This window comes from Manacus vitellinus, unplaced genomic scaffold (genome assembly GCF_001715985.3).
Source record: "Manacus vitellinus isolate BGI_N305 unplaced genomic scaffold, ASM171598v3 scaffold_8_pilon, whole genome shotgun sequence".
NCBI classification, from domain to species: domain Eukaryota; kingdom Metazoa; phylum Chordata; class Aves; order Passeriformes; family Pipridae; genus Manacus; species Manacus vitellinus.
Genome location: NW_021940864.1, coordinates 18,595,145 through 18,621,690, shown reverse-complemented (window position 1 = coordinate 18,621,690; position 26,546 = coordinate 18,595,145). Strand labels below are relative to the sequence as shown.

Sequence of the window (26,546 nt, the reverse complement as noted above, 5' to 3'; positions counted from 1 at the left end):
TGTGACATTGGAATGGGCTGCCCAGGGGGGTGCTGGAGTCGCATTCCCTGGAGGTGTTTAAGGAAAGACTGGATGTGGCACTTGTTGCTGTGGTCTAGTTCACACGGTGCTCTTCGGCCACAGGTTGGACTCGATGATCTCAGAGGTCTTTTCCAACCTAATTGATTCTGTGGTTCTGTGCAGGCCGGCTGGAAGCGCCCCGCGGGCACATCGGTGGTTCAGCGGAGGGCCTCCCGACGGACGGACGGAGTGTCCCTGACTTTGCCCTTAATTTTTCTTGGTTTGAAATCTGTCAGGAAGGCAGATGCAGTGAGCGACCCTTAGTGGGGTTCTCTAGAGGGAGCTGTCGGGGGTAAACTAAGAGCATGTTAGCCTAATAAGAGACTATCTCACAAAAAATAGAAAATGGCCAGTTTGTTAGAAGCAGGGGAAAAAGCAAAACCCTAAATTGAGGCAAGAGCAGATAAAGGTGAGTTGTCTGTAACAGAATTTCTTGTAGAATGGAAAAGATTTTCTAGCCATAGTGCAGTGAGGTTATGGGATCATTTTGCAGTCAGGATTGTGGGGATGAATAAAGCTTTTGGCCTTAAACTGCCCTATATGTGCTTGCGGAAATAAGCTAGATAACAGAGGGTTTGAATTGGTCTTAAGCGTTCGTCTTTCCTCTGGGTTTATGTGAAATTTATCAGCCACACTTAGAAGCTTCTTATCTTGCCAGTGATTTCCGGTGAAAAACACTCCCACCCCCAACTGGAGCACATGTGTTTAATAATGTTCTGTTACAAAAGTCATGTAGGAAAGCTCCTTTATTAATTAACATTTCCAGAGGTGAAGTCAGAGTTGTTCAGAGTCTTTTGGGAGACACTGGTTCCACCTTGCACATTCTCCATTAGATTGATCTTTCATTTTACTCAGCCACACCAAAAATGTATCTTTGATTCAGTAGTAGTAATAATCAACTGCCATGTATTTAAGTTATCTAAATAAATTTGAGAAGCATAACACTGAGCAGTCCATAAAATGATCTATGTCACTATGCTGCTGTACTTTACAGAAAGTTAATTTGCTTAATGTTTGCCAAGTGTGATTATCTTCTTTCAGCATTTCAGCAAAAAAATGAAGAGAAGGACAGAACCCGAGTTTAGCAGCCCCCAAAACAAGCAGAAGAAGAGGCTGGAAGACTTGGGATTAACCCTCAGTTCTACTTCAGATGATGAAAATCAATTTAGTAATCATACTACTCAAGGTAAGATTGGAGATTTGGTATATGTTGCTGCAGGGAATCTAAGTAATAACTAGGAGTTAAACCTACATCTCTTAAATCCTAATTGATAGCCAGAACTTCAAGAGGATGCTCTCTCTTTAGAAAAAAAACTACATTATTTCTTTTCACAGCCTTGAATTGGTGTGATTTTTTTTTTTTAAGCTTTTTTAAAATCTCATGTAAACATTTTGATCTGGGAATTGTATGAATTCAGACGTAGAAAATCGAGTTTGAGGTAGATGACGTGTGCATCATCCAAAGCTATAAAGATTCTTGTAATATATGAGCAGCATTGATCTTTTAAGTCCCAGCAGCTATTTCTGGTTTGGAGACTCTCGGTAGTGAGGAGTTATGGATGTTGTAGCATAAAGAACCATTGCAATCTTAATTTTGTTTAAAAAATAGAAAGAAATTGTTAATGTTACCATATTTTTGCAGATGGGAGAAATTGAGATGAACACAAAGGGGCAGGTTGATTTAGGCTCCTACATTGTAGCACCATTTCTTTTGCTGGCTCAGTGTGATTTTTTTGGGGGAAAGAGGGGAGTTGTTAGAGCTCACAGGTGTTTCATTTCAGAAAGAAAATCTGTTTCAGAGTTAACTAATTGCCTGCTTTTTGTTGGAGTGTGCTTTCTCACCTGGAGCTTGCGGTATACCAAAGATGAGGCGAGTGCTCCACACAATTGGTATCACTGTTGCAGGATGCTTTAAACTCTCTCAGGATGGTACTTCAGGTTGCCTCCCAGTCATGCCTGCTGCTTCTGAGTCTTGGGATTTCCTGTGGTATTGAAGTGTTAGTGAGGAAGGGCCTGAACACATGAAAAAGCCTTCCTCTGGTGAAAATGGAAAGGAATGTGTATGGGAGATAAGTGGGTCGGTCTGTGAGTAGCTGCAGTTGCAGGGTATTGTGTGTGTACCTGATTGGCAAGGCCCCAGGTGAGTGAGGAGGTCAGAGGTGCAGGTTATGAGAGCTGGGGTAGGGAATGCTCAGTGCACTCAGGGCTGAGCTAAACAACTCAAACCAAAGTTTTTTTTCATTTTTTCCCCCCTTTTGATTAATGAGTTCATAAATGGGTCAAAACAGGCTGTGACCCTTAGTGTTTAAGAAACAAGTTGATACGGTTCTAGAACAAGGTTTTAGATAGCATAAATTGTTTAATAGCCCATTACACCCATTGTGGTTTCCGAGTAAAGAAGGGAGTTCAGGGAAAAGAACTGATCTCAGCTGAGCACAGCCTAGCAAATATTAAAAACAAGAAGAGTTGTGAACAGACTTCCTTAAGACTTATGTAGTGCCTATTGTGTTTAAGGCACATTATGGATCTCTGGAAAATAAGACACAGTTCAAAAGCAGGTAGCAAAGCTGTAATTGAAGCTGTGTGTTGAAGAAGGAGAATGCTGTAACTGACCCCAGAGCAAAAGTCCTTTGTGAGCCTGTTCTTAGCTATGAACTTTGTGAAGGAAAGAGAAATGTAGCATGTGTGACAGATGTTTGAAAATTAAGATGGGTATAGAATGTTGCAAACGCAAGTTGAATTGTAGCCTTCCTTCTCTGAACTGGAAGCCTCTAAGGTTGATATTATAAAACTCTAGTGTAGTAGTTATGTGGGGACACAAGTCCTGACTGTTAAAAACTGATAGTTCAGCAACAAGTTCTGAGGATGCATTGAAAGGATTTTTTAACTACAGTCATATATTTCATGGTGGTGTCATTCATTTTCACTTCATTTTTTTTGTAATGGCCTTTTTTTGCTAATTTTTCAGCTATTTCCTGTTACTTCACTGATGCTCAGTTTTCCAGAACAGGAAAACAGAGAGATCTGTGAGTTGAGAGAGAAATAGTCTGATTTCTCTTAAATTAGACAAACGTAAGAGAAGTTCAGTCCTTTTTAGGTAATTATAATGTCTCTTTTTTTAACACATCTGTGAAGCTAAATAATTCCCTTTTAAGTGATACACAGAAAAAGATCAACTCTTCTAACAATTTTCTGCTTTATCTCTGGGCAGCTTTTGTAGATCAACTTCTCCTAGCTGTACAAAGTAACACAGAATGATTTCTAGTGCTTGGCTAACAAGGGAGGCTCAAGAGGCACAGATCCAGTGCAGAGTGTGGCTGTACTTGCTGTGGATTGCTGCTCCTGTGGTCTGTATGGTCAGTCCCACAGCATTAGCTGTAGTATGACTGATGAGGTGCTAGGCAAATTTCAGAAGGAAACTTGTGCCATTGCTTCATCCTCATAGTGATATTACCACAAGAGAAATGGAAGGACTCACTGGGTTTTAGGGCTTTCCTTGTCACCCACCTGGTGCAGAGCAGGCTGAGAGAAATGATGACACTACCATGATTTCTGCCCAGATCCCAGTTACATCCAGCCCAAAGCAAATAGGTTTGGGCATCTCACAACTATAGAGCTCAGAGAGGACTGTACAGTTCATGCAGACCGAGGTTCCTCCTGACTAGATCCAAAGGTGAAAATGGGCATAGACAGAGCTTCATTGTCTAGTGCCCATGAAGGCTCTGACACATCAGTTTCAGGTGACTTTCAGGTGACAAAAGTTTATTTTGAGTGTATGGTGGTACTTATTACCTTGATTGAACCACTGACTTGGTTGTGTTCCCACCCATGGCAATGGGGGTGGGACTAGATATTCTTTAAGGTCCCTTCCAACCCCGTCAATGTGATTTTATTAAGTTCATCCTCAAACCTTTGTCAGAATATTTTAAAAAAGATTGATGTCTTCTGACCTTTTCTTTTCCTTGAGTTTGTATGTATTGGTAAACTCTAGAGGTAAAAAGCTGTCTCAGTTGCTGTAGTGAACTTGTGGATCCTTGCTACTGAAGTGGGTAGTGGTGCTCAAAGTTTAAATTTCTCTTCTTTCTGTAGTGTTGGCCATTTTGTAGATGCCTGGGTACTGGATGCAGATTTTTAGTTAAGTTAGGGATGCATTTACACTTGTAGTTAGATAGGATACAGAGGAAAATTCAGCATGTTTCATCAAGGTGTAACTGTTGTTATTCTTGGGAGAGAATCCCTGAGGACCTTCTCAATTTCTCAGGATCATTGCAAAGGTCAGGCACACCACAGTAGTATCATGGTTATGCTGTGGCTGCTCTACTGCTGTGATGGGGTTTGCCCAGCCCTTTGTGGGGCCTGGAATCCTTTGGCTCAGAGAGGCTATGTGGGTCCTTGAGACAAAGGAGCAGATAACCAGGTGTTGGTTCCACAGGGTATTTTATATTACACCTGTGTGCTTCCCATAGCACATTTGAGATACTGAAATGTCCTCCAAGTGTGTGTTGAGAGGATTTAATGAGTCACACTGTATTTTAATGTAGTTACTGAGGTGTCTGTCTGCCATTTTATTTTTATTTTCATTCTCACTTTTCTCACTTTTTCATTTTTTTTCAGAGTCTTCCAGTAGCAGCAGTGGATCTGACAGTGAGAGCGATGAAAAAAGACCAGTCTTCAGCAATGAGTTCAAACAAGACTCTCTTGTGGAGGGTACTTCATCTCGCTACTCGATGTATAACAGTGTCTCCCAAAAGCTCATGGTAGGTCAACATAATTTTGGACTGAACTATAAGGAACTGATGAGTGCAAAGTGAAAGGATCACTTTGTTATAAGATATTTTGATTCTGATCCTCTTCATAGCACGGTTCTCTGCATCTTTGAGCCATCTACTAGCAGCAGGTGGGGGAGGCTGAGAGAGCTTGGTTTAAGAGGATCTGTTAAAAAAGAAAGTTGATTCATGTTCAAGTCCTTAGAGCAGGGAGGTGAATGAGAAGGGAAGGATCTCTGGGTCAGGCAGTTTGCTGAACTTCAAAAAGAAATCCTACCATGTGTTATTTTGCATTGCTTTAGCTAAAAAATGCCTTGTAAGAAAGGCCCTAGCAAATTCTGTGGTTGACATTAATTTGTTTGGTCTTGAAGGCTGGCTGGTATACTCTTGTATTATTACCTTAATAATTAAGTTATTTCTTTTTCTTTCAAGTCATACCACTCTGCTTTATGTAGGGCTGGAAATTTCTCAGAAAGGCAGGGAATTGTGAAAGATAATAACTGTGACAACTAAACTTTGACAGTGATCAGCCACCCCTTGATTACACAGTGTTAGCATGGAAGAAGAAAATGCTTTTAGAAAGTTCTAAGAAATGGTAGCCTATCTCTGTATCATGGTAGTCCTAAATCTGGCAACTTGTTCCTGAGTTTGAGGCAATAGTGGGCTGTAAAGGAGTGGAGTCTCCTGATGCATGCTTATTTCCTGATGCCAAGTTACAAGTTGAGTGTTCTGCTAGAAGCTGGGAAGAACTAGCTGCTACTAGGGGTGGGAACAGGGAGATACTGCTTCTCAAGGAGGTGGAATGCTGCTGATGAGCAGGATCATAGCTCTACATGAAAAAAGAACTTTCTTGCTGAATCCAAAACTCAGTGGGATCCAGAGGCTGAGAGTTGCTGGTTGTGCCTCTCTGTAGTTAAATTGTGTTGCTGGTCATTCGGACTCTGTCCATGTGCATTTTTGGCACTGGGCAGCAGTTTGCTGATTCTAGAGCAAGACTGTCTTTGGAGAGTTCTCTCCTGAGCCAATTAAGAAGTGTGCTTTCAGTTGCCACAATACAGGAGCTTTTACTACTAAATCTGGGAGGCTTTTGTTTGTAAGGCCTCGTAAATTTGAATATAAAGATTGATATCAAGTGATACCAAGTGTGGTTGAATGATTTGGCAGCATTAGGTAAGTAAAAGTAAAATGGTCCTTAGCTGCTAGATTTTCAAAATTCTGTCCTCAGAAAACTGGTATAACAGTTTTGGTGACTGTGACATTTGGTGTACATAATTCAAGACCTGATTCAGAGACAGGTAGCAAAGGCAATGGGAAAACACCATGGCAGATATTCTTGTGTTGTTTCTCATACAGATTGGTAATAAACAATGTTTTTGTTGCTTCTCACAGGAAGGAGTATATGGATAGCATTCAAAGTGAAACAGTCATTAAGTCTTCTATTTACTTACTGTCTTTTAGATGCATACTGGAAGATGTGAAATTGAATGCATCCCTGCTTTTTGTTCTTATTCTCTTGTTGCTATAATTTACCAAGAGAAAAACCAGAAACACTAGCAGTTAATGAACATAGTTCTTTTAACCTGAGAGATGGGGATGTGTTTTGGGAGCAGTGTGTCTTGCATTCCTCCTCTGACCATTAGGTGAAGTTTTAGCTGATGCTTGAAATGTGTGTGAGTGTATGTTCACAAAAAAGAATATCATCACAACATGAATTTTTTCCTGCACCAGCATCTTTTTTTTACAAACCTTCCATGCTTACTGAACACTGTGATGAATGGCTCCGGACTCCTCACTACTTTCTCTGAGCAGGCTGTTGCCACATTACTGAACCTTTTGTAATTTGTTGTCATCATTCTTCAGATCTAGTTTTTTTGTGTCCTGCCTCAGTGAAGTGAACTCACTATTAAGTCCTGAAAGCCACAGCTGAGATTAAAAATGCTCAATGCCTTCAAGTCACTTCAGGGTAATGTGCCATTTCCTGTCTGACCTCAGTCGTAGTACATAAACTCGAATCCACTTGCTTCACTGCGTTGTTCCCTTTGGTTTCTTTATAGGCCAAGATGGGCTTCCGGGAAGGAGAAGGTCTGGGAAAATATGGCCAAGGCAGGAAGGATATTGTTGAGGCCTCCAATCAGAAGGGAAGGAGAGGCTTTGGGCTGACCCTCAAAGGATTTGATGGGGAGCTCAATATTGATTGGCAGGATGAGCCAGAGGTATGTACTTTTTGTTTTGTTCTGTTTCCCATTTATGTTGCTGCGTTCAGCAAGAACTGGGATAAAGGATGTGTAAAGCAAGTGTGGGTTTTTTTGGCAACTGTCTCTTTTCCAGTGTCTCTCAACTGTACTTTAAGAGTATTAGACTCTTGCTTTGTCTTGATTGTCAGACTCGGGGGTTTTTTTGTGGTGGAGGTGTTTGTTTTTGTTTTTTTTTAATTTTAAAAATAAACAAGTAAGACACATTTTAGTCTAGGAGGAGAAAACTATGGTCGGCCCTAAAATCATGGCATAACCCTTTATGCTAAGATTGGGAGGCAAACTTTTGGGGGGCAATTTGTTTTTATATTTTGCTTGTGAAAACATCTTTGTCTCTTCCTGCGACTTGTGGTTGCAGCCTAGTGCTTACGAGAAGGTGGACTGGTGTCCCGAGTGTACCACGGAGATCCCAGATGCCCAGGAGCTGAAGGAGTGGATGACTGTGGGGAAGGTAATTTTTTTATATCTTGGTAGTTACCAACCTAAGACAAAGCAAGGCTACCCAGCCTGAAACAATTGCCATGTCAAATAGTTCCAGAATAGCCTAGGTTGGGAGCAATCGCATGAGACTGCTAGTGCAGCTTCCTGCTTAAAGCAGAGCCAACTAAGTCAGGTTGCTGAAAGCCTTGTTTAGTTGAGTTCTGAGTATCTCCAAGGATGAAAACTTCACAACCTGTTTGAGCATCTATTTCAGTGTATGATAGCTCAGTCAACAAAAGAAAATTTCTGTATGGCTAACTGATATTTTTTATGTGACTCCTGCCCATTGTTTCTTGTCCTATTGCTGTACATCTCTAGGAGTCTATGTTAGTCTTTTCTGTTTCCTGCCATTAAGTACAGCAGTAGGATCTCCCTTTCTCTGTTCTGAACAAACTGTTCTCTCAATCTCTTCTTGTACAGCAGGTGCTTCTGCACCCTTTTCATCTTTGGTGGTCCTTTTCCTGGTTTTGCCTCAGTGTGTCTGTGTTGTACTAGGGAATGCTGAACTGAATGCAGTATTCCACATGTGGCCTTAAGATGTGTAAGAGAGGAGAATAATTCCTCAGCCTGATTGCCAGACTTTTGCTAATACAACCTAGTATGTGGTTGGCAGCCTTCATGCATTGCTGATACATGCTGCATTCTGAGCTGACTGATACCATGTTTGCTAATTGCTATCTGTGTTCTTGTCCTGTTCCAGAGGAAGATGGTGATTGAAGATGAAACAGAGTTCTGTAATGAAGAGCTTTTACGTAGTGTCCTGCAGTGCAAGGTGAGTCCCCTTTTTAGAGAGGAACTGAAATTTTGGGGAAGTAAGTGTGGTAAATAATTGAAGAGGATTGAGTAGTTAACTTAGGTGATTGGCTAGTGCTCAGAACATCCTCTTTCACCTTCATGTCACTGGTTTGACTTAGCATCCTGGTTTTTACTGTGTCTTTAGCAATCTGTTTTGAACCTCAGCATTCTAAGAGACTGTCTTGGTTTAACTCCAGTTGGCAGCTAAACCTCATGCAGCTGCTCACTCGCTCCCTCACCAGCAGGATCAGGGAGAAAATCAGAAAGGTTGAGATAAATCAGAACTTTTGGGTTGAGATAAAGACAGTTTAACAAATAAAGCAAAAGCTACTCAATGCAAGGAAAGCAAAACAAGGGATTAATTTACTGCTTCCCATGGGCAGGCGGGTGTTCAACCATCTCCAGGAGAGCAGGGCCCCATTAGATGTAATGGTTACTTGGGAAGACAGAAGTCATAACTCTGAATGTCCCTCCTTTCTCCTTCTTCTCCCTGTTTTATATACTGAGCATGATGCCATATGGTATAGAATATCTATTTGGACAGTTGGGTTCACCTGTCCTGGCTGTGTCCCCTCCAAACTCCACAAAAGTGCACCCCCAGCCCACTCGTTGATAGGGCAGCAGGAGAAGCAGAAAAGACCTTGATGCTGTTTGAGTACTGCTCAGCAATAGCAAAACCACCTCTATTATCAACATTGTTTCCATCACAGATCTAAAGTATATCTCCATACTAGCTACTGTGAAGGAAATTATCTCAGCCAAAACCAGCACAGGAATGATTGAAAATAGTCCAACTGAAAGGCTGAAGGCTTGAATAAGCTGAGGAAATAAGCTCCCTTTCTTGTGTGTTCCATCTTCCATCCTAGATTTTATCATGCTCTTGTGAATTGTGGTAGAGTGTGAGTGTGTGTATATGTGTGAAAGAATACTTTAGGTTGGGACTGCTTTTGAGGTGGCTAACCACATTATCAGGCTCTGGAGCTGTCAATACAGAATTCTTCAGCGTTGCTAAATTTGCATAAGAGCTGAGGTGGCTTAGAAGAAGAGCAGATATTATTATGTGATGGAAAATGTTTTGTATTGGTGAACCAAACCCTGCATGGAGTTTGCTGTCTAAGGAGAGGATATGAGGATAGGAAATACTCATGCCTACCTATCCCTCCAGCCTGTGCCAAGTCCAGCTGTTGCCGTGGGAGTTAGGTGCTGAAAAAATCTCCAGAGCAGTTAATTAGGGGTGAGATGAGAAAGGGTTTATTATGCCAAGGCAAAGATGTTACAAGACGCTCGCCGGCCATGCCTGAGATGTTACATTTTATAATACCATCCATCCAATCCCAGATGTGTCCACCTTGTGGCCTTTACTCTGGACTGCCCTGGGTCCACCCCCTGAAAATGGGTCTGGGGTGTATTTCGGGACCCTCTGTTCATCCCATCTTCATCAGAGCACAAAGGGTACATAGTCACCCGGTTTTTGACCGTGTTCTGTGGTTTAGACCAAGGTACAAGCATTCTCCAAACAATCTAGGCCTTGTCTTGACAAAAGACTAAACATTTCTGCTGTATTCGGGGGTAGGGGTGATATAGGGAGCATAGAATGGGGTAAGAGGGTTAAGGAATGTGTAAACTAAGGGTGCTAGAGGGAAAGGGACAAGGGATGAAGGGTTGCTGCTTTTAAAATCTACTTATAAAACTTATAAGGCTTACCAGTATTAGAAAAATAAAAAAACCATTAGGGGCTTAAGGCATCAAGCTGAACTTTGTTTCTGTTTGTGCAGAGTGTATTTGATGAGCTGGATGGAGAAGAAATGCGTCGAGCTCGAACAAGGTCTAACCCCTATGAGATGATCCGTGGAGCTTTCTTTCTGAACAGGTTTGTAGAACCTTTGGTAGTGTAGTCCCTTTGCCATTTATGTCCACTTTCAGCTGTGGGAGCCAAGGATGAAACTTACAAGGGCCCTATTTATATGTTCGCAGGGCTGCAATGAAGATGGCAAATATGGACCATGTCTTTGACTACATGTTTACAAACCCTAAGGACTACAATGGGGTGAGTGCCTCTGGCTTTCAAACAGCAGTGCTTTCTCAGAGAATTTAGAAGGTGGGAACAAAGAAGAATCTGTAGGATACTAGCTGGCAAAACAGGTGCTTGAAAGACTTCTCTGAGTAGTGCAGTTTATGGTGTATCTGTTATGAGTTGGTAGAATTTCCTCAATTTCCTCTTGCAGGTGCCTTTGATAAAGGAGTATGATGCAGAGCTGCTCTACTTTGCTGATGTGTGTGCTGGTCCTGGAGGCTTCTCTGAATATGTCTTATGGAGGCGGAAGTGGCATGCAAAAGGATTTGGCATGACCTTGAAAGGACCTAATGATTTTAAACTGGAGGATTTTTATTCTGCTTCCAGTGAGCTCTTTGAACCTTATTATGGTATGTAGTGTGTGCATGAGTGTTATCTGATGTTTTTGCCTATACTGCAAAATCTGATGTTTTTGCTTATACTCTGCATTAGTAGCAGGGCTGTATTGATACCAGCATGGGGATCTAGGAGAAATCTAGGGAACAAGTTTTCGAAGTAGAAGGGGGCGACCATCAGGGAAAGGGGTTGAAATTGGTGAACTTGCATAGCAAGTCATATTTTTGCACTTATTTCCCTTTCCCTACTTGCTTTATAAACTTGTTCACAGGGGTTTTTTGTGGTTGCTTTTTTAAAGTCCAGGTTATATTGTGTTTGGAAATGAGTATTGTGTTTGTTTGGAATGATTGGACTTTTTATTAGAAGGTTGCAAATGCACAAGGTAAATAATTTTATATCTGTAATAACATGTTTTTAATAGGTGAGCAGTGTAGTGAGGTTGAATCTTACATATTTAGTAGGTTCAGCTATGTGTCTTTCCTACTTGGATGAGAATATTATGTTGCCTTGAGGCTAATGTACTACTCATCATTTGAGCATGGTTATTATATGGCTTCATTTTGGCCTGACCACACAATCTGAATCATTTTCATAAATTAAAAAGCATCTTTGGTTGAAAACAAGCAAATGTGTTAATGTTTATTGGCCTATCAGGGTGTTGTAATTTCTGACTAAATGTTGCCTGAGTACAGTAGATCATCTGCGCATACTGATCTTCAGTTTGTGGTTGCAAACATGTTAGTGATCATCTCCTTTTTCCCCTTAGGAGAGGGAGGGATTGATGGAGATGGAGACATCACTCGATCAGAGAACATTACTGCTTTCCAGAATTTTGTTTTGGACAACACTGATCACAAGGGAGTGCATTTCTTAATGGCTGATGGGGTTGGTCATTTTCTTTTTCTTCCTGCACTAAGGACCAAAACTGATACCTCAGTCTGCATATAGTAGGGTATTTGACATGTATCTGTATCTACGATGTGAAATACTTCAAGGCTTGCCATTAAAATTCCTGGTAGCAGTTCTTTTACCTTGAAGAAACAGAAGTTATCATGATTCCATGATTTATCTCTGCAGAATCCTTTGCTTGACCAGCAGATTTGTGGAGACCCTAATTGCATGCTATGTGCTTTGCAGGGTTTCTCGGTGGAGGGTCAGGAGAATCTGCAAGAAATCCTAAGCAAACAGCTCATGCTTTGCCAGTTCCTTACAGCACTGTCCATTGTCCGCACAGGTATGTTTTATCCATTAATCTTTTCCTCCTTCTCTAAGGTGTGGGTGGCACTGTGGAAGGTTGCTGTACAATTTTTATTAATGTGCCTTGAGGCACATTACTCACACACATAATGTGCAGTTGAGGCTAAGTTGCACAGAATTGAATGTGTATACATACATCCTGAGATGGTTGTCACAAAGCTAAGAGAACTGGTCAGAAAAATAAGATTTTCTGTGTTTATTTTGCTTTTAATTAAAAGCATGAGGTAAAATGCATTAATTTAAACCTCTTAATTTGATAGGTTATGTACCTGTCTTGGGCTCAGGTCACTAGTGTGATAACTGGACAGTATATCTGAGTTTTATGGCACTAGCTGGACTAGGTGCTTCCTGAATATGCCAGCTGATTAGAACAGAGTCTTTATCCAGTTCATCCTTTTCTCTAACTTGTGGCTCTTCTCCTTTAAATTTGCCATCTGTGTGATCAGAACAAGATAATGTCTCACCTTGTCTTAGCTGTGCCTCATTGTTGCTAAATGATAGACGTTACAGCTGTATCTGATTTGGATGCCTCCTCTCTTCCAGTGAGTTTAGTTAGCCTTTGGCACTGATGCAGGAGACAAATGGTAACATAATGATCATTTTTATCTTGTGCCCTGTGTGTAGAAGTACCTGAGGCAACGATCTGCTTAGCAGTAGTTTCAAATGTGATATGGTAAAAGGGGCAGCCTTTCAGTCTTTCCTACCTGGGTAGATAATAGTTCTGTAAAACTGCCTGCATTTTGCTTGGGGAAACTGGGAATCTTGTTTGACGGTGAGGGGCAACATAGACTCTTTTTGTCTCTAGATGGCAAGTTATTTTGTTTAGGTAACATCTTAGTCTTTTCCTCCAGCCTGAGGTTCCTTGTTGCACATACCAGAGCCCCTCTTTCATTAAGGGCCCTGGCATAGCATGCTGCCATGCCACAGGGCACAACTTGTGCCTGGAAGGGAAGTGTGGGGGTAGATAGAAGGTTTGCTTGTGAGACAGCCTATGTATCGATTTGATTCTGGTCAAGGGAATGCTTTTCTCTCTTTGCTTCAGAAACATGGGGAAGATGTTTCATTAAGCCTTGCTGGTGCACTTCATAAATGTGTTCTAGATGCTGTTTAGTTCTACAGAAACACTATTAGTAGTTCTGCAGAAGAGAAAGTTTTTGAGGTGCCTGGTATCTTCTTGTTTTCTTATAATATGCTAGTTTTGATGTACTTCCTCTTTGTTTTCCAGGAGGACATTTTGTCTGCAAAACCTTTGACCTGTTTACTCCATTCAGTGTGGGACTTGTTTATCTGCTGTATTGTTGCTTTGAGAAAGTGTGCATCTTTAAACCTGTGACAAGCCGCCCTGCTAACTCGGAGAGGTAAGATTCTTGAGCATGAAGGACTACTAAAGAAACTATCCTCTAAATACGGTGATAAATGGATTCGGGTAAGCCTAGTGGAAGCTTTGTGATGTGCCTCAATTGGCAACTGCCTTGGAGAAGGAAGCATTTTAGATGTTCAGCAAATTATGACAAGGTAAAAATGATATTTGTGAAATTGCCCTTATGGAAAGAAAGCTGTGGTAGTGGATATATAACAAATTCTGTTTTGTGTGAAACAACTACGGTTTCAGTGAAACCAGAGTGTATATGAGAGGCTGGATGTGAGCTGACAACATGTGCTCACAGCCCAGAAAGCCAGTGGTATCCTGGGCTGCATCAAAAGCAGTGTGACCAACAGGTCCAGGGAGGTGATTCTGCCCCTCTACTCTGCTCTTGTGAGACCCCACCTGGAGCACTACGTCCAGCTCTGGGGTCCTCAGCACAGGAGGGACATTAACCTTGGATGCTGGAGCGAGTCCAGAGGAGGGCCACCAAGATGATTAGAGGGATGGAGTACCACCTCTCCTACAAGGAAAGGCTGAGAGAATTGGGATTGTTCAGCCTGGAAAAGAGACAGCTTAGGGACCTAACTGGGGCCTCTCAGTACCTCAAGGGAGCCTAGAAGAAAGGTGGAGAGGGATGTTTTACAAGGACATGTAGTGATATGACAAAGCGTAATGGATTTGAAGTAAAAGAGAGTAGGTTTAAGTTAGATGCTAGAAGGAAGCTCTTTGCTATGAGGGTGGTGAGGCACTGAACAGGTTGCCCAGAGTTGTTGATTCCCCATCCCTGGAGGTGTTCAAGGCCAGGTTGGATGGGGCTTTAAGCAGCCTGATCTAGTGGAAGGTGTCCCTACCCATGGCAGTGGGGTTGGAACTAGGTGATCTTTAAGGTCCCTTCCAACGCAAACCATTCTATGATATATGTATTTTTCTTTGTACCTGTCAAGTTTAGCAGAATTGATTTACTACTTGAGGGAGATCTGTGGGTGTTGTGCATAAGGTTGCATTTCCCAGTCTTTCCAGTGCATAGAAAACATCATGATTTTGTGATAGGTGAGATTGCACCTTCCTGGAGATATCCAGGAGGAAGGAATTCTTAGAATTTGGGAAACTGTCCTTATAGCGGGAGTGTGGCAGAAAAGTTGGCTCTGTGGAAGAACTGTACCTACATGATGTCGCTGCCTTGCTCTGCAGGTATGTGATTTGCAAAGGATTGAAGTCAGGGATTGATGACGTGCGGGACTACCTCTTCACAGTGAACATCAGGCTCAACCAGCTGCGCAACTCTGACGTGGATGTGAATCTTATTGTCCCACTGAAAGTGATCAAAGACAACCAGGATTTCTACAATTACATCGTCCAGTCCAATGAAAAGTGAGTGCCTGTGGGTGATGAGAGCTGCTGGCTCTAGGCAGGTTAACCGGCATGGCTTTCAGCTGTAACTTCTTGTGCTCGCAGAGATACTTGTTGATGCTGCTGCACTGCTCTGCTTTTGCTCCCTGAGGGGCTGAGCAGAGCAGAGGGACTCTGTGCAGACAGAAATGCTGTATTAATGTTAGTGACTGTTTGGCCTCTGAGTACTCTGTAGAAAAGGTAGAAGGGTAGTGCCTAATTCATTCCAGTGGTCTTCCTGTCAGTTTGAATCACGTTGGTAAAGACCCCTCACTGCTCTGAGGATCAGACTGGCTTCCCCCTATTGTCCCAGCACTCTTTCTTGTTTTGAACAATAGAACAATCTTGGTGGTGATAACTTGCTCTCTGACTGAAACTTTTCTTCTCTTTTAGCCACTGCAAAGTTCAGATAAAGGCACTAGCCAAAATTCGTGCTTTTGTTCAAGACACGTGAGTATATTCCTCTGGCTTTTTGCGAGGATGGAATTAACCCACTATGAATTAATTGCTTGGCCCTTCTTTAATATGCTCTTGATTTGAGCTGGTACTTGTCTTGGTCTTTGGAGCCAGGAAAGTGAATAGTGCTTTTAGGTAGCTCAGTTTGTGTCTCTGCCTGAGTTATTTGCAGAAACGTGTGGGTGGCTGGAGGAGTCCTGAAAATTGATGGTCTGTTATCACCCTTGTTGAGAAGGCTTCTTCTATGCATTGCATGATTTCCAGTTACCATAAGTGAGCTTGCTTCTTAGCAGGAGTGTAAAAGCAGAAAAGTAACTCCCAGCTGGTATGTTCAATTCAACAGTAGCCATCTAAGTTGGGTGTGGTTCATAGCTGTTCATTTTCCAGGGGCAATTGAAAGCATTTAACTTACATACCTAGAATTACTTAAAGTTTATGAAGTTAATTTCTTGCATAAAACTAAAGCCATTGCAGTGTTTTCCTGCCATGACTTTTCTGTTCCAGTGTTATTGAGAGATAATATATGGTAGAAAGTTGAGTGAGTTTGGTAATTAGGAGTTATCCAAGAGTTAATCCTAACATTGACACTGTTTTTTGTGTGGCCTTTAGCAGGTTTTCACTGCTATTCTTAAGTAGGGTTGTATACCCAGCTCTTAGAGATTCACATAAGTTCATACTAATACATAACTTCTTGAAAATATTTATACCCAGTGGTACTTTCATGGAACGGAGTGGTAGCTGCTAATCAGCAGTGCAGGCCATGAAATAAAGCTAAGCACAGGGACTGGAAGTGGGTGGAGGGTGGGGAAGGAAGGCATCATTCCTCTTTTGTATAATCTGTTGTGGAGCAGCGCATGTTTGTCATTCCCAAGCCAGAGGCTGAAAGATCCAACTGCTATAGGGCTGGGATATGTAAGGCTGCAAGATCAAGGAGGTTTCACCATCTCAACAGTCTGCTGTCTTTCTTTAGGACACTGATTGAGCCACGGCAGGCTGAAATACGGAAGGAGTGTCTCCAGCTATGGGGGGTAAGTGAGCTGTCAAGCAGGGCACTTGTGCAAGTGTCCTTGCTGTGGTGAAACAGGAGTGGAGCTGCAGTACAGACAAGACTTTTAGCCAGAGGTTTAATATATTGTCTTGTAGGAAAGTCGGAGGCCATTCCAAGCTGTTTATGTAATGAAACAGGATGTCCCTGATTTATTGTGTATGGCTTAACCAGGCAGGCTCCTTTGCTGCAGTTCAGAATATTTCATTGTACGTGGAGTGAACTCAGCACCTGGATCTCAAGCAGCAGAGCTCTCCAAAAGGTCTTGTTTTATGAGTCTGCAGTTTCTGTTTCCCGAGCTGTTGACTGTGGTGGAGCCAGTTTCACAGGCTAATTGTATGTCTTCAGTGAAAGTGTATTTCATCAAAACATGCATGAAATCAAAGGTTTAGGCTATATCTTTCTGAAGTTACCTGTTGGTTTCTGGGAGATGTGGTATGCCTACATTAAATTTGCAAACATGAGACCTTTTAGATGCCATATGATGTCTCTTCAACTGGAATCTCAAGAGCAGGAGTTTTGGGGGCTGGATGTTCTGTCATGTATTGAAACAAGAAATGTTCCTATGAATGTGCCAAAGAATAATGCTTACCATCAGTTGTTTGGATTTGCTTTCAGATTCCTGATAAGGCTCGTGTTGCTCCTTCATCTTCAGATCCCAAGTCCAAGTTCTTTGAGCTGATCCAGGTGAGACCTTGACCATAAGCTAGTTTTGAGTCCTTTCATACTAATTTAACTTCTTTCCCATTGGAATTAAGAGATGAAGAAGCTAGTTCTGGATTATCGTTTCATGTAGAAGTTGTGTTTACCTACCTGTTGATGTAATATATCTAATTTGCCTTTTCCATACTTCGTTCTTTAGGGCACAGACATTGATACCTTCAGTTACAAACCCACTCCTCTGAATTCCAGCACGCTGGAGAAAATTCGCCAAGTGTTAGATTACCGGTGTATGGTATCTGGAAGCGAGCAGAAGTTCCTCTTGGGCTTAGGGGTAAGTGCTAAGGACAGTCTGGAAGTTTTGCTGGTTCATTTAAATGGTATTATTCTGCCTTGCAGTTTCAGCCCAACCTTTCCTGTGCTCAGATGCTTAAAAGAATCCCATCAGCAGCGTCTGAGACTGCCAGTTATATTTCTTTCTCCTGACGTCACTGCTTTTCACACTTATTAACTCTGTTTTTGTAATCTCAGCCTACACAGAGACCTGCACTCCTGCTAGTGTCTCTAATTATCTTTGCTGTTCTTTTAAAGGTGTTCTATTTCTGGTTCTTTATGCAGGTATGAAAAGTCACTGGCAGATTAGAATCAGTGTTTTTGTTCCTTTGCTGTAGAGATTAAAGTTCTTCCTTAAAACTTCTGACAAAGAAACTGCCTGTGACAGCTTAGGACAAAAAGATTCTCTGAGGGCTGCTCTGCAGTTAGCCAGAGGTCTCTCCTCCACCCCTGCCCTCATGAAGCTTTGGCTGAGTTTGACTCTGCCTTCTACACACAGAAATCACAGATCTACACCTGGGGTGGTCGCCAGTCAGATCGCTGGACAAAGCTGGATTTGAAAACTGAGCTGCCACGAGATACTCTTCTGTCTGTGGAGATTGTTCATGAGCTGAAAGGAGAGGTAGGAGCCTATTCTCTCGCTTACCAAGTGGCTGCAAATACAAAGAGGAGTTTTGCCTATTCTCTGTAAGATACTGCGGAGTAATTGTTCCATCTGTGCCGGGTCCAAAGTTTTTTTTGGTATATGATCTTTAGAGTAACTATATTGGATGAAGTTTCTTCTTTCTGTCCAGTGCTAGAGATATGAACTTTTAACATTGTTTTGCAAACACTTTGGACCTGACGTTGCTGTTCCATGTAGAGCAGCATATGGCATTGGCAACATGACTTCGTGTGTCTGTGGCTCTTTGGGTACATAACTGCTCAGTAGTGATTGCAGGCTGCGAGGAAAAGATTCTTGTGGTATGTTCACAGTGTAAGGCGAAAACTCTCAACTGCCTGGGACTTTGCCTGTCCTCTGGTACCTCAGATGAGGATGCTATAGTGCACTGGGCTTTGTGGGTACCTGATAAGCACAGAGAGCTGGTGATGGCAGCTGTGGTACCGCCCTCTCTCCCTCCCCTTAGACTGAACTGGATATTTAAGATATACCAGTTCTTGGATGATGGCATGTTACTGTATAATGGGCAGCAGGAAATCTGTGTGCTTCTAATATCTGGGAAAGGTGCTTTCTTGATAGAAAAGAGTGATTTCCTATCAAAAAATGAGCTGTATATCAAAGCTGAAATATCACCAGTCTGAGTAGTAAATCTCTGTATTGCCCTCCTTAGGGGAAAGCCCAGCGAAAAATCAGTGCCATCCACATCCTTGATGTCTTGGTGCTGAATGGCAATGATGTTCGAACACAGCATTTCAACCAGAGGTATGTGGGATCTGGAGAAGCTTTTTTTCTGTACTTGAGTAGGAGTGACTGGGAAACAGTGTTCACCCAAAAAGCAAAATGCTGAGCACAGGGAGACAAGTGCATTCAGCTGAAACAGTGCTATAAAGATGAACTGTGAATGAAGCTGCTCTGACGTGAAGTGCTTATAGCCTTTTCCAGCTGTATCTTCTCTGTGTATGAGAGCAGGTTTAGCTCCTTCCTTAGTCTGTCTTGTGCCAGCCACAGCTGGGGTAAACTGAGTATTCTGGGAATATGAATGAGCATAGCTGATAACTGGCTGAGGGAGAAGGAACAAGCCCCTCTGTTTCCTTAGGGACTTGATGTCTCTGCTAGTCCTACTATCCTGCTGATGTATCAATGCATTCAACAGTGTGTGGGCCTGTGGAGTAAACTATGGTGACTCATTCCTAATGGATAATAGCCAGTATCACTGGGCACTGAACTGGGAGTGTGGGGTGAAAAAAGTCTTGCTCAGACCCATTTGGCTGGCAGTGGAGGCAATCTGCATGTGTCTAGTCAGTTATTCTGCTGAAACTGTTACCTATCCACTGTGCCAAAGATCTCATTAAATTGCTGGGTTCTCCTTCCATTTTCATTCAGGATTCGGCTGGCGGAGAAGTTTGTTAAAGCTGTTTCTAAACCAAGTCGACCAGATATGAACCCCATCCGGTGAGTGACGACTCCTTACCTCAGCCTGGCATGCTTTGGTGTCAGTGTGTTGGAGGATGAAGATAAGGAGCTGAAGGGGAGTTAAATTTCAAACTGACATTCATAGTTCTGTTTATATTCTTTGGAAAGAGGCTAAAAGCTCTTTAAATATCTAAGGTAAATATTGTTAGAGGAGAAGTTGTGCCCTCATTTCAAATGTCGAACAGTCATATTTTCCTTGTAGGTGGATTGGCTGGTGCTGTTTTCAGATATGTGCAATAGTAGGTCTAGCACCCAGTTAGCTTAGTTGTTGCAAAGAATTCTATGCTGACTCTGCTAGTAGATGAAGTACTGACCAGCATTTAGCAGGACAAGGCTTTAGTTACAATCCCAAGAAAGTTCCTGACAATGGGCTTCAGCTTTGATTGTATCCTGACCTTCCATTTCATTGATTCTGCTGTGGTAGAGCATAAGAGCATTGCTGTGCTGGGCATCAGATAGGTATTGTAAACAAAACAGCTTCTCTTACAGAAGCTAGAAGTGCAGCAATATTAGGAAAGAATCTGGAGGCAGGGAAAGAGAATGTTCTTTTTGGTAGCTTAATGAAAGATAATGAGTGGGGTCTCAGACTCAAGACAGACATTTGTAGTATTTGGAGGAGCTTAAAGTGTTGGGGAGGGCTGAAAGAGAAGTGAGAAGGAGAGCTGTGGAAATGGGTTGTAGAGGGGTCCTTTGCTGTTCTTGTGAAAGGTGTTAAAGGTGTTCCAGCTATGCTCTTCAAAGCCTGATGCTTGTAGGAGTATTTGGGAAATGGGTGGTTGGGGTGTCAGATTAGAGGCAGTGCTTTTGAAACTTAATGATTGTTTTTCTGTATTTCAGAATGACAAAACCAGTTTGTAATGATGGAATGATGACTCAAAATCATCTTTACTGATTTAAAAAAAAAAGCAAACCAAAACTGTTTGTACCTCATGGTAATTAAGGAGTCTGTGGCATCCTTGAGGATAATAACAGTGAAGATCAGGTTGTTTAATACTGTGAGCCCAGAAGCTGCCTGAGACTGATCTTGGTGAATTTATCTGATGGGAAAACAAAAGCACCTGACTTTCACTGTTCTAACTCTTCTTTATACTCAACCTGAAGTACAAACACACAGCTTCCTTAGCAGCAAGGATGCTCATATGCTGCTTATAGCAACCCAGCCATGAGCATGCAGGTGTCAGGTTTTCTCAAGCCAGGAAAAATTAGCCACTGAAGCGTAAGATTGAGGAGAAGGGTGAACCTCAGTCGTGCCTGACTACCTCATGCTATACAAAATCAACCATTTGTCTGCTCCCTGTAGCTGGAACAGGAAAAAAAAATGTTAATTTTTTTTTTAAAATCATGCTTTTGTCTTTTCCTCTCAGGGTGAAGGAAGTGTACAGATTGGAGGAAATGGAGAAGATTTTTGTGAGGTAAGCAACTAGTGCAAATGAAACTAAGGTTATCAGCCAGTGGTGCACAGGAATTGAAGGGACATGCTCATCTGTGCTAGAGGAGTCCTGGACCAAGAGCTGTTAGAGCTCATTCAGCTGATAGCTGCTGTTCCTGAGATGCTGCTGCCTCAGAGCATCATTCTGCTGCATTCTAATGCTGTAGATGTGATCAGGGTACTTTAAAACAGCTGGAGTAGCAACAGTGCTGGAATTTGTGTGCAGCAGTATCAGTGGATTCTCACTGACTTGAAAGATCAAGAGTTCATACCTGAATTGGGAACCGTATTTGGATTAATTATGGTAGTTCATTACAAATTCTTCATCCCAACACTCAATTTGCAACCTGACCTAGGCAGGTCTGGCTGATTTCTCTAGCCCTGTGTGGGAAGGCAAGAGACTGAATTCTCCAGGGTGTGATGATTTTGTCCTGTCCTGTGCAGTGCTGTCAGGTCACACTGTGACTCTCTAGAGAGGGTGTGCAAGTGGTGCATTGTGTGCAAGAGAGTGGTAGGGGAAGAAACAGGCAACCTCTATCACTGCCTTCTCTCAACATTTAGGTTAGAGATGAAAGTCATCAAGAGTTCAGGGGGAATGCCCCGGCTGTCCTACACTGGCCGAGATGACCGGCACTTTGTGCCCACAGGACTCTACATCGTACGGACTATGAATGGTAGGAAGAGACAGTCCTCACTCTTACTCAGCTTTTCTTTACTTCTCCAACTAAAAAGTATTCACCAGGCTTGTTCCTGTTGTAACTTGGTAGAAAATTATTGGGACTATTCCAATGGCTAGAGATTACTGTTTGCATGTAATGAGGGTAGCTTGGATTTGGATAAGGGTTAGGGTATATTTATATGATAGGTTTTTCTGTTGTGGGTTGATTAGCTATTGTGTGGGTAATTCCACTTATTTACATGACTGATTATTTTTTTTAGTGAGAGAAGTTTTCATCAAGATGTTTTCTAGAGTCATGGTACATGGAAATATCCAATTTGGAATGTCAACTTTTAAATGCAGGGAGAAGGGATTTTTCTCAGTGAATAGAGAACAGCTTGGGAAGCAGGACACCCTGGGGGGAGGAAAGGAAAAAGGAGTAACAGAAAGATCACAATTATTCTTACAGATTCTTCCTTCTTGCTGATACTGTATGTGTATTTATACTGTGATTTTTTTCCTCCCTTTCATTTTCTGTCTGATCCCTGTGACTTTTACTAGATCCCTGGACAATGGCATATAGCAAAAACTTCAAGAGGAAATTCTTTTTCAACAAAATGACCAATGTAGCGACATACAGCCTCCCTTCTGAAGCCATTGCACCCTTTCAGTGAGTATGAGCCAGAGCTGAGGCTGTGGAAGGAAAGCTGAGTGTCTGTGTGTGTGTGTGTGTGTGTGTGCCTGGATATTTGGAAGGGAATTCAGGAGTGCTGTGTTCTTGCAGTGCAAGTGCAGCTTGGTCACCAGCAGGGTGTGCTGCAGGAGCTGATATCTTCTCAGACCTTCAGGAAACTGCCGATCTGGAATCCTGGATTTTGTGATTAATGGCTATGAATAACAAACGTCTCACAACTTTGTTTTCCCGTCTGCAGCAGAGTACAGGTTACTGAGCCTCCTGCACACAGGGAAGTAGAAATTGAGCCCAGCAACTGTAGTTTGCTGTATTGCTGTATTTTAACGTGCTTGGTTGGAAGTTGCTAATTTAAAAGCAAATCCCAGTTCATTTAGTCCAGGCTCTGGAATAAGCTGTGGGAAACTGGGAGCTTTCTTAAGGTGGGGCGAGAGAGAGAGAGGGAGAGAAAAGCAGTAACTCCTTGGGAAAAAAAGGAGTAGCTTGCCATGGGACATTAACACTGGCTCTTGAACCCCATCTGACTACTAGGCTAAGGCCATTACTTAAATACAGCAAATCTGTCTGTGACACCTCAGACACTCCACATGAGTGGAGATGTTCTGTACACCCTGCCCTCAGGTAGTCTCAACAGATGCTCTCTACCAGTTACCCAAGACTGTGCCTCTGAGCAAGAGCTTGGTGTGAAATAGGACTCCTGATTTACTCCCTATGAATCTCCTTACCTACCTTACAGCAGTGGTCTCAAGAATCCTGAAGCTTTCCTTAGTGGGGTGAATGGAAAACAGGCTTAAAAAGCAGAGGCACATGATGCCTTTTCCCTCTATGTGTGAGGATGGGTTTAGTTCTGCCTTTGTACTGGAAATAGACCAGCAGGAACCTGCAGGAATGGCTGAAGAGGTGGAGGGAGTGCTTGTGTGGGACTCCAGAAGGGATGTGTGGTGTTTGTGTTGTGGTTAGTGAGTACTAATGTCTATAATTAGCCATTGACATGTGCTCTTGTCGCTGTGCTAGTACTGCTTTGTTAGAACAGAAGCACTAAATAAGCTATGAATATTAAGTGTCAGTAATTGTACAAATCTAAAGGCTGCTGTGTTGGCAGTAATTAGCAGCTCTGATTTCATTATGGCTGGGACTATGTTGATGCAGTGAGGGAGGGCTGTGCTTGATGGGTGGAGTGGGAGATGGCTGTAGGACTAGAACTGTCAGCAGCCAAGCTGAACTGTGTTATTTCACACGAGGGGGAAGGGGATGATCCTAGCTGCTTTCGCTAAAGTGGGAAGTGCTGTTTGTTTGCAAAGCTCCATAGGACAGCTATTACTGATTATAGTAGGTTTGTGGTGAGTGATTAGGTTGTTGCTCCTGGCAGGCTTTCTAAATTCTTCATTAAGGCCTTTCCATTGCCTGCAATGACAGTTTCATTCTCTGAAAAACATGGGGGGAGGTAGGTTTTTTTCCCTAATGTCCTGACTCCTTCCAGCAAATACTGAAGTGAATTCAAGTGAAGCTAAAATTAAGAAGTCTGTTTTTGTGGAAATCTTTCAGGCTTGGCAGTTGCTGTACTTTGGGAGCTGTAGAGTTTGTAAGGTGAATGAATGCACCAGTCTTTTCTAAGGCACTTGTTAAGAGTATTTATCTGTGGCTCCCATTGTAAGGGCAGCTGTTTCTGGATAGGATGAAAGTGTTTTCCCTTCCCTCCCCTGCCAAACTAATCTTTCTCTTCTCTCTGCCCACAGCATCTGCCATTACAGCCGCCTCTTCTGGGAGTGGGGGGAAGGTGTCAAAGTGCACGACTCTCAGAAAAGACAAGATCCAGAGAAGCTGTCAAAAGAGACTGTCCTGTCTTTCATCCAAGCGCACTACCCCTAACCCTGCTCCCTTGAGGGTGCAGGGGGAGTCTGAGCCCAGCTTGGATTCTTCAGGGACTGATGAGACTGGGGAGGCTCCACAACTTCTATCCTGGTCTTCTCCAGAGCTGATTTCCTGGAGGTGATCGAACAAGGGGGTGGTATGCAGAAGGCACAGGATGAGGCCCTACCTTGGCAGTGTATATAGCATACAGCCCAGGTAGCACCTGCTGCTGGAGTACCCATGGTGACTCCTGGAGCCAAGGCCTAATGCCCTTTTGTCCTGCCCTACTGCATGCATGAGGCCAAGGGGCTGGCAGCTTTCTTTGCTCCTGCTCAAACATTCAGCAAGGTTTGTGGAGCTCTGTGTGTGCCAGAACTTTCCAAGCTTGTGCTTCTCTGGCAGTATGGGAAGGAGCAGAGATGTTTTGATGGCAGAGCTTGGCAACTGCACGTTGAAGCAGCCCTGCATTGTTCCTGGCAGCTATGTCTCCTTGGCCTTGTCAAAGGCCTACACTACCCACTGGAGGGTGTTAACTCCTTGGGGAATGCTAGCTGTGGGACACAAGTTATGTGTCCTTGTTGTCTCCAACACTTCTGTTTATCAAGGCACTCAGTTGGCCTGGCAATTCTTACATGATGGTATCCTGTTGGACAAATGCCAGTGCAGATGATGAGTAGAGCTCCTGGCACAGATCTGAAGTGCTCAGTGCCAGGGCTTTCTCAGACCTCTAGAACCTGCTGTGACAAGGATTTCCCCTCTCTAGGTTAGTGACTGATCCCAAATCAGCAGCCTAGGGTTAATTTGTGAACATGTACCATGGTTGGCGTACGTGCCTCATGGTACTTCTGAGACCAAGGTGCTTTGGTTCTGGGTACTCAACACCATTACCCAAGTCTTCAGGGAGAAAAGCTGATATGGGAGGGAAGACACTGGAAGGCTGGGATGCTGGAGTCTTTGGAAGAAATTATGGGGATGCCTGACTTAATTAAAAAGACCCAGGGCTTCAGTGAAAAGGGATCTTGACTTTGACCATGTTGGTTAATTGGAAGAAATCCTGTCCCCTGACTGTACCCCCTGGCAAGGTAACCAGACTTTCCTTTTTAAATGTCAAAGTGGCTTCAAAACCCTTTGTATCTCATTTGGCTGTGGAACTGCATCTGGGGTGAAGGCATAGAGCTGTGAAACTCTCAGCATGGTATTTCTGTCCAGACTTCTCCATGCACTTCTGTGCCAGGCTCAAAGTTGGCTTCTGTTGCATGTTTTACCTTCACTTCTGGCTTCCATGGCACTTCGCCAGGTCTTCCACGTAAATCAGAAGATAACACATAATTGAATGCTTTTGACCAAGCAGCAAAATTGCCCTTTTTGTTTGGTGTTTTGTTTCTTTTGTTTTGTTTTGTTTGTTCTTGTTTTTAAACACAGATTGGCAGTAGGGAGAAAACTGATTTAGGTCTGAAGTGTGCCTTAAGGAAAGCTATAGTTCTAGAATCTATAGCAGTTATTAGATAGGTTTTTTTCTCCACAAGCATACTTATGATTTGAACAAGCTTGTGTAGCAAACAGAAATTTTCACTTAGATACAGGTCTATCAAAGCAGTTGAAGGACTGCAGGCTGTTAATGCTTCCTCTTGCTGACCTGGAGACCCCCCTCTGCTCTCAAACATCAGTAAAACATGTATCAAGCAAGTGGTGGCCCTTCCTCCAGAAGAACGAAAGTGCTTCACTGGTACCTTTTGTCTTGGCACAAGCACTTCCCCAAGGAACAAGGAGGAATCTCTCCCACTGGGCAGTGAAGCACCTCCAACTGTGTGGTGTCCAGGCCTGTGTACAGTTGGCTTTTTAAACCAACCAGTAATTGAGTTCTGGCACTTGTGCAGACTGCCTTGAGGCTGTTCCAGTGCCAGCAGAGCATGCTGCTCCCTCTGCCAGGCTCCTTCCCTGAGTGTTGTACCCTCCACTCAGGGCTTTGACTTCTGCAGGCTGGCAGACAGAGGGGTGACTAAGAGGGACACTAGGGTGAGTGTAGGCCTCTGAGGGTACAAGAATGCCTGGTCAGCCTGCAGACTAGCTTTTATGAACAGATACTTTGTTTACTCAGTTGTCTCCAGCTCCTCATTTAAATTTGCTTTTAATTTTATTTTTGATGCACTGAACCTTGATTCCAAATCTCCCTTCAAGAAGGCAAGCTTGAGCCACCGTGCTACTTGCTTCCCTGCTGAGGGATTATGTTGGGAAGGGGTGGGTGAGTAAGGTCTTGCTGAAGGGAATGTTATGTATGTTAATTGCACAATGTATTATTAGGCTTTGTATCATTTTGTGTTGATTTCTCTGCTTTCATTGTCTCTATTACCAATACAGCCCCTTTAGTTCACAGGAGTGCTTGTTTACTTTGCTTCCCCACAAAATTCTGGCCAGCAGTGTGTGTCAGTGTGGCGACAGAGATATGCCTTGCAGAGTTAAATTTTCAAGGCAGTCCCTTCTAAAGGCTTTCTGCCAAGTTAGAGCATGCTGAGG

General features: G+C 42.9%; 1 protein-coding gene across 1 annotated transcript; it reads left to right on the top strand.

The window, feature by feature from the left end:
• The first annotated feature begins 1,106 nt into the window (after positions 1–1,106).
• CMTR1 (cap methyltransferase 1) lies at positions 1,107–26,403 on the top strand. The gene is made up of 23 exons (XM_018085153.1): positions 1,107–1,246; positions 4,675–4,817; positions 6,881–7,039; positions 7,437–7,529; positions 8,259–8,330; positions 10,129–10,223; positions 10,328–10,400; positions 10,579–10,777; positions 11,530–11,648; positions 11,901–11,997; positions 13,246–13,378; positions 14,578–14,757; positions 15,169–15,225; positions 16,202–16,259; positions 16,895–16,963; positions 17,139–17,270; positions 17,769–17,891; positions 18,601–18,692; positions 19,314–19,382; positions 20,768–20,815; positions 21,394–21,506; positions 22,052–22,160; positions 23,918–26,403. The coding sequence occupies exons 1-23, from the start codon at positions 1,117–1,119 to the stop codon at positions 24,048–24,050; spliced, it is 2,496 nt and encodes an 831-aa protein (XP_017940642.1). The 5' UTR covers positions 1,107–1,116; the 3' UTR covers positions 24,051–26,403.
• The last annotated feature ends 143 nt before the right edge of the window (positions 26,404–26,546 follow it).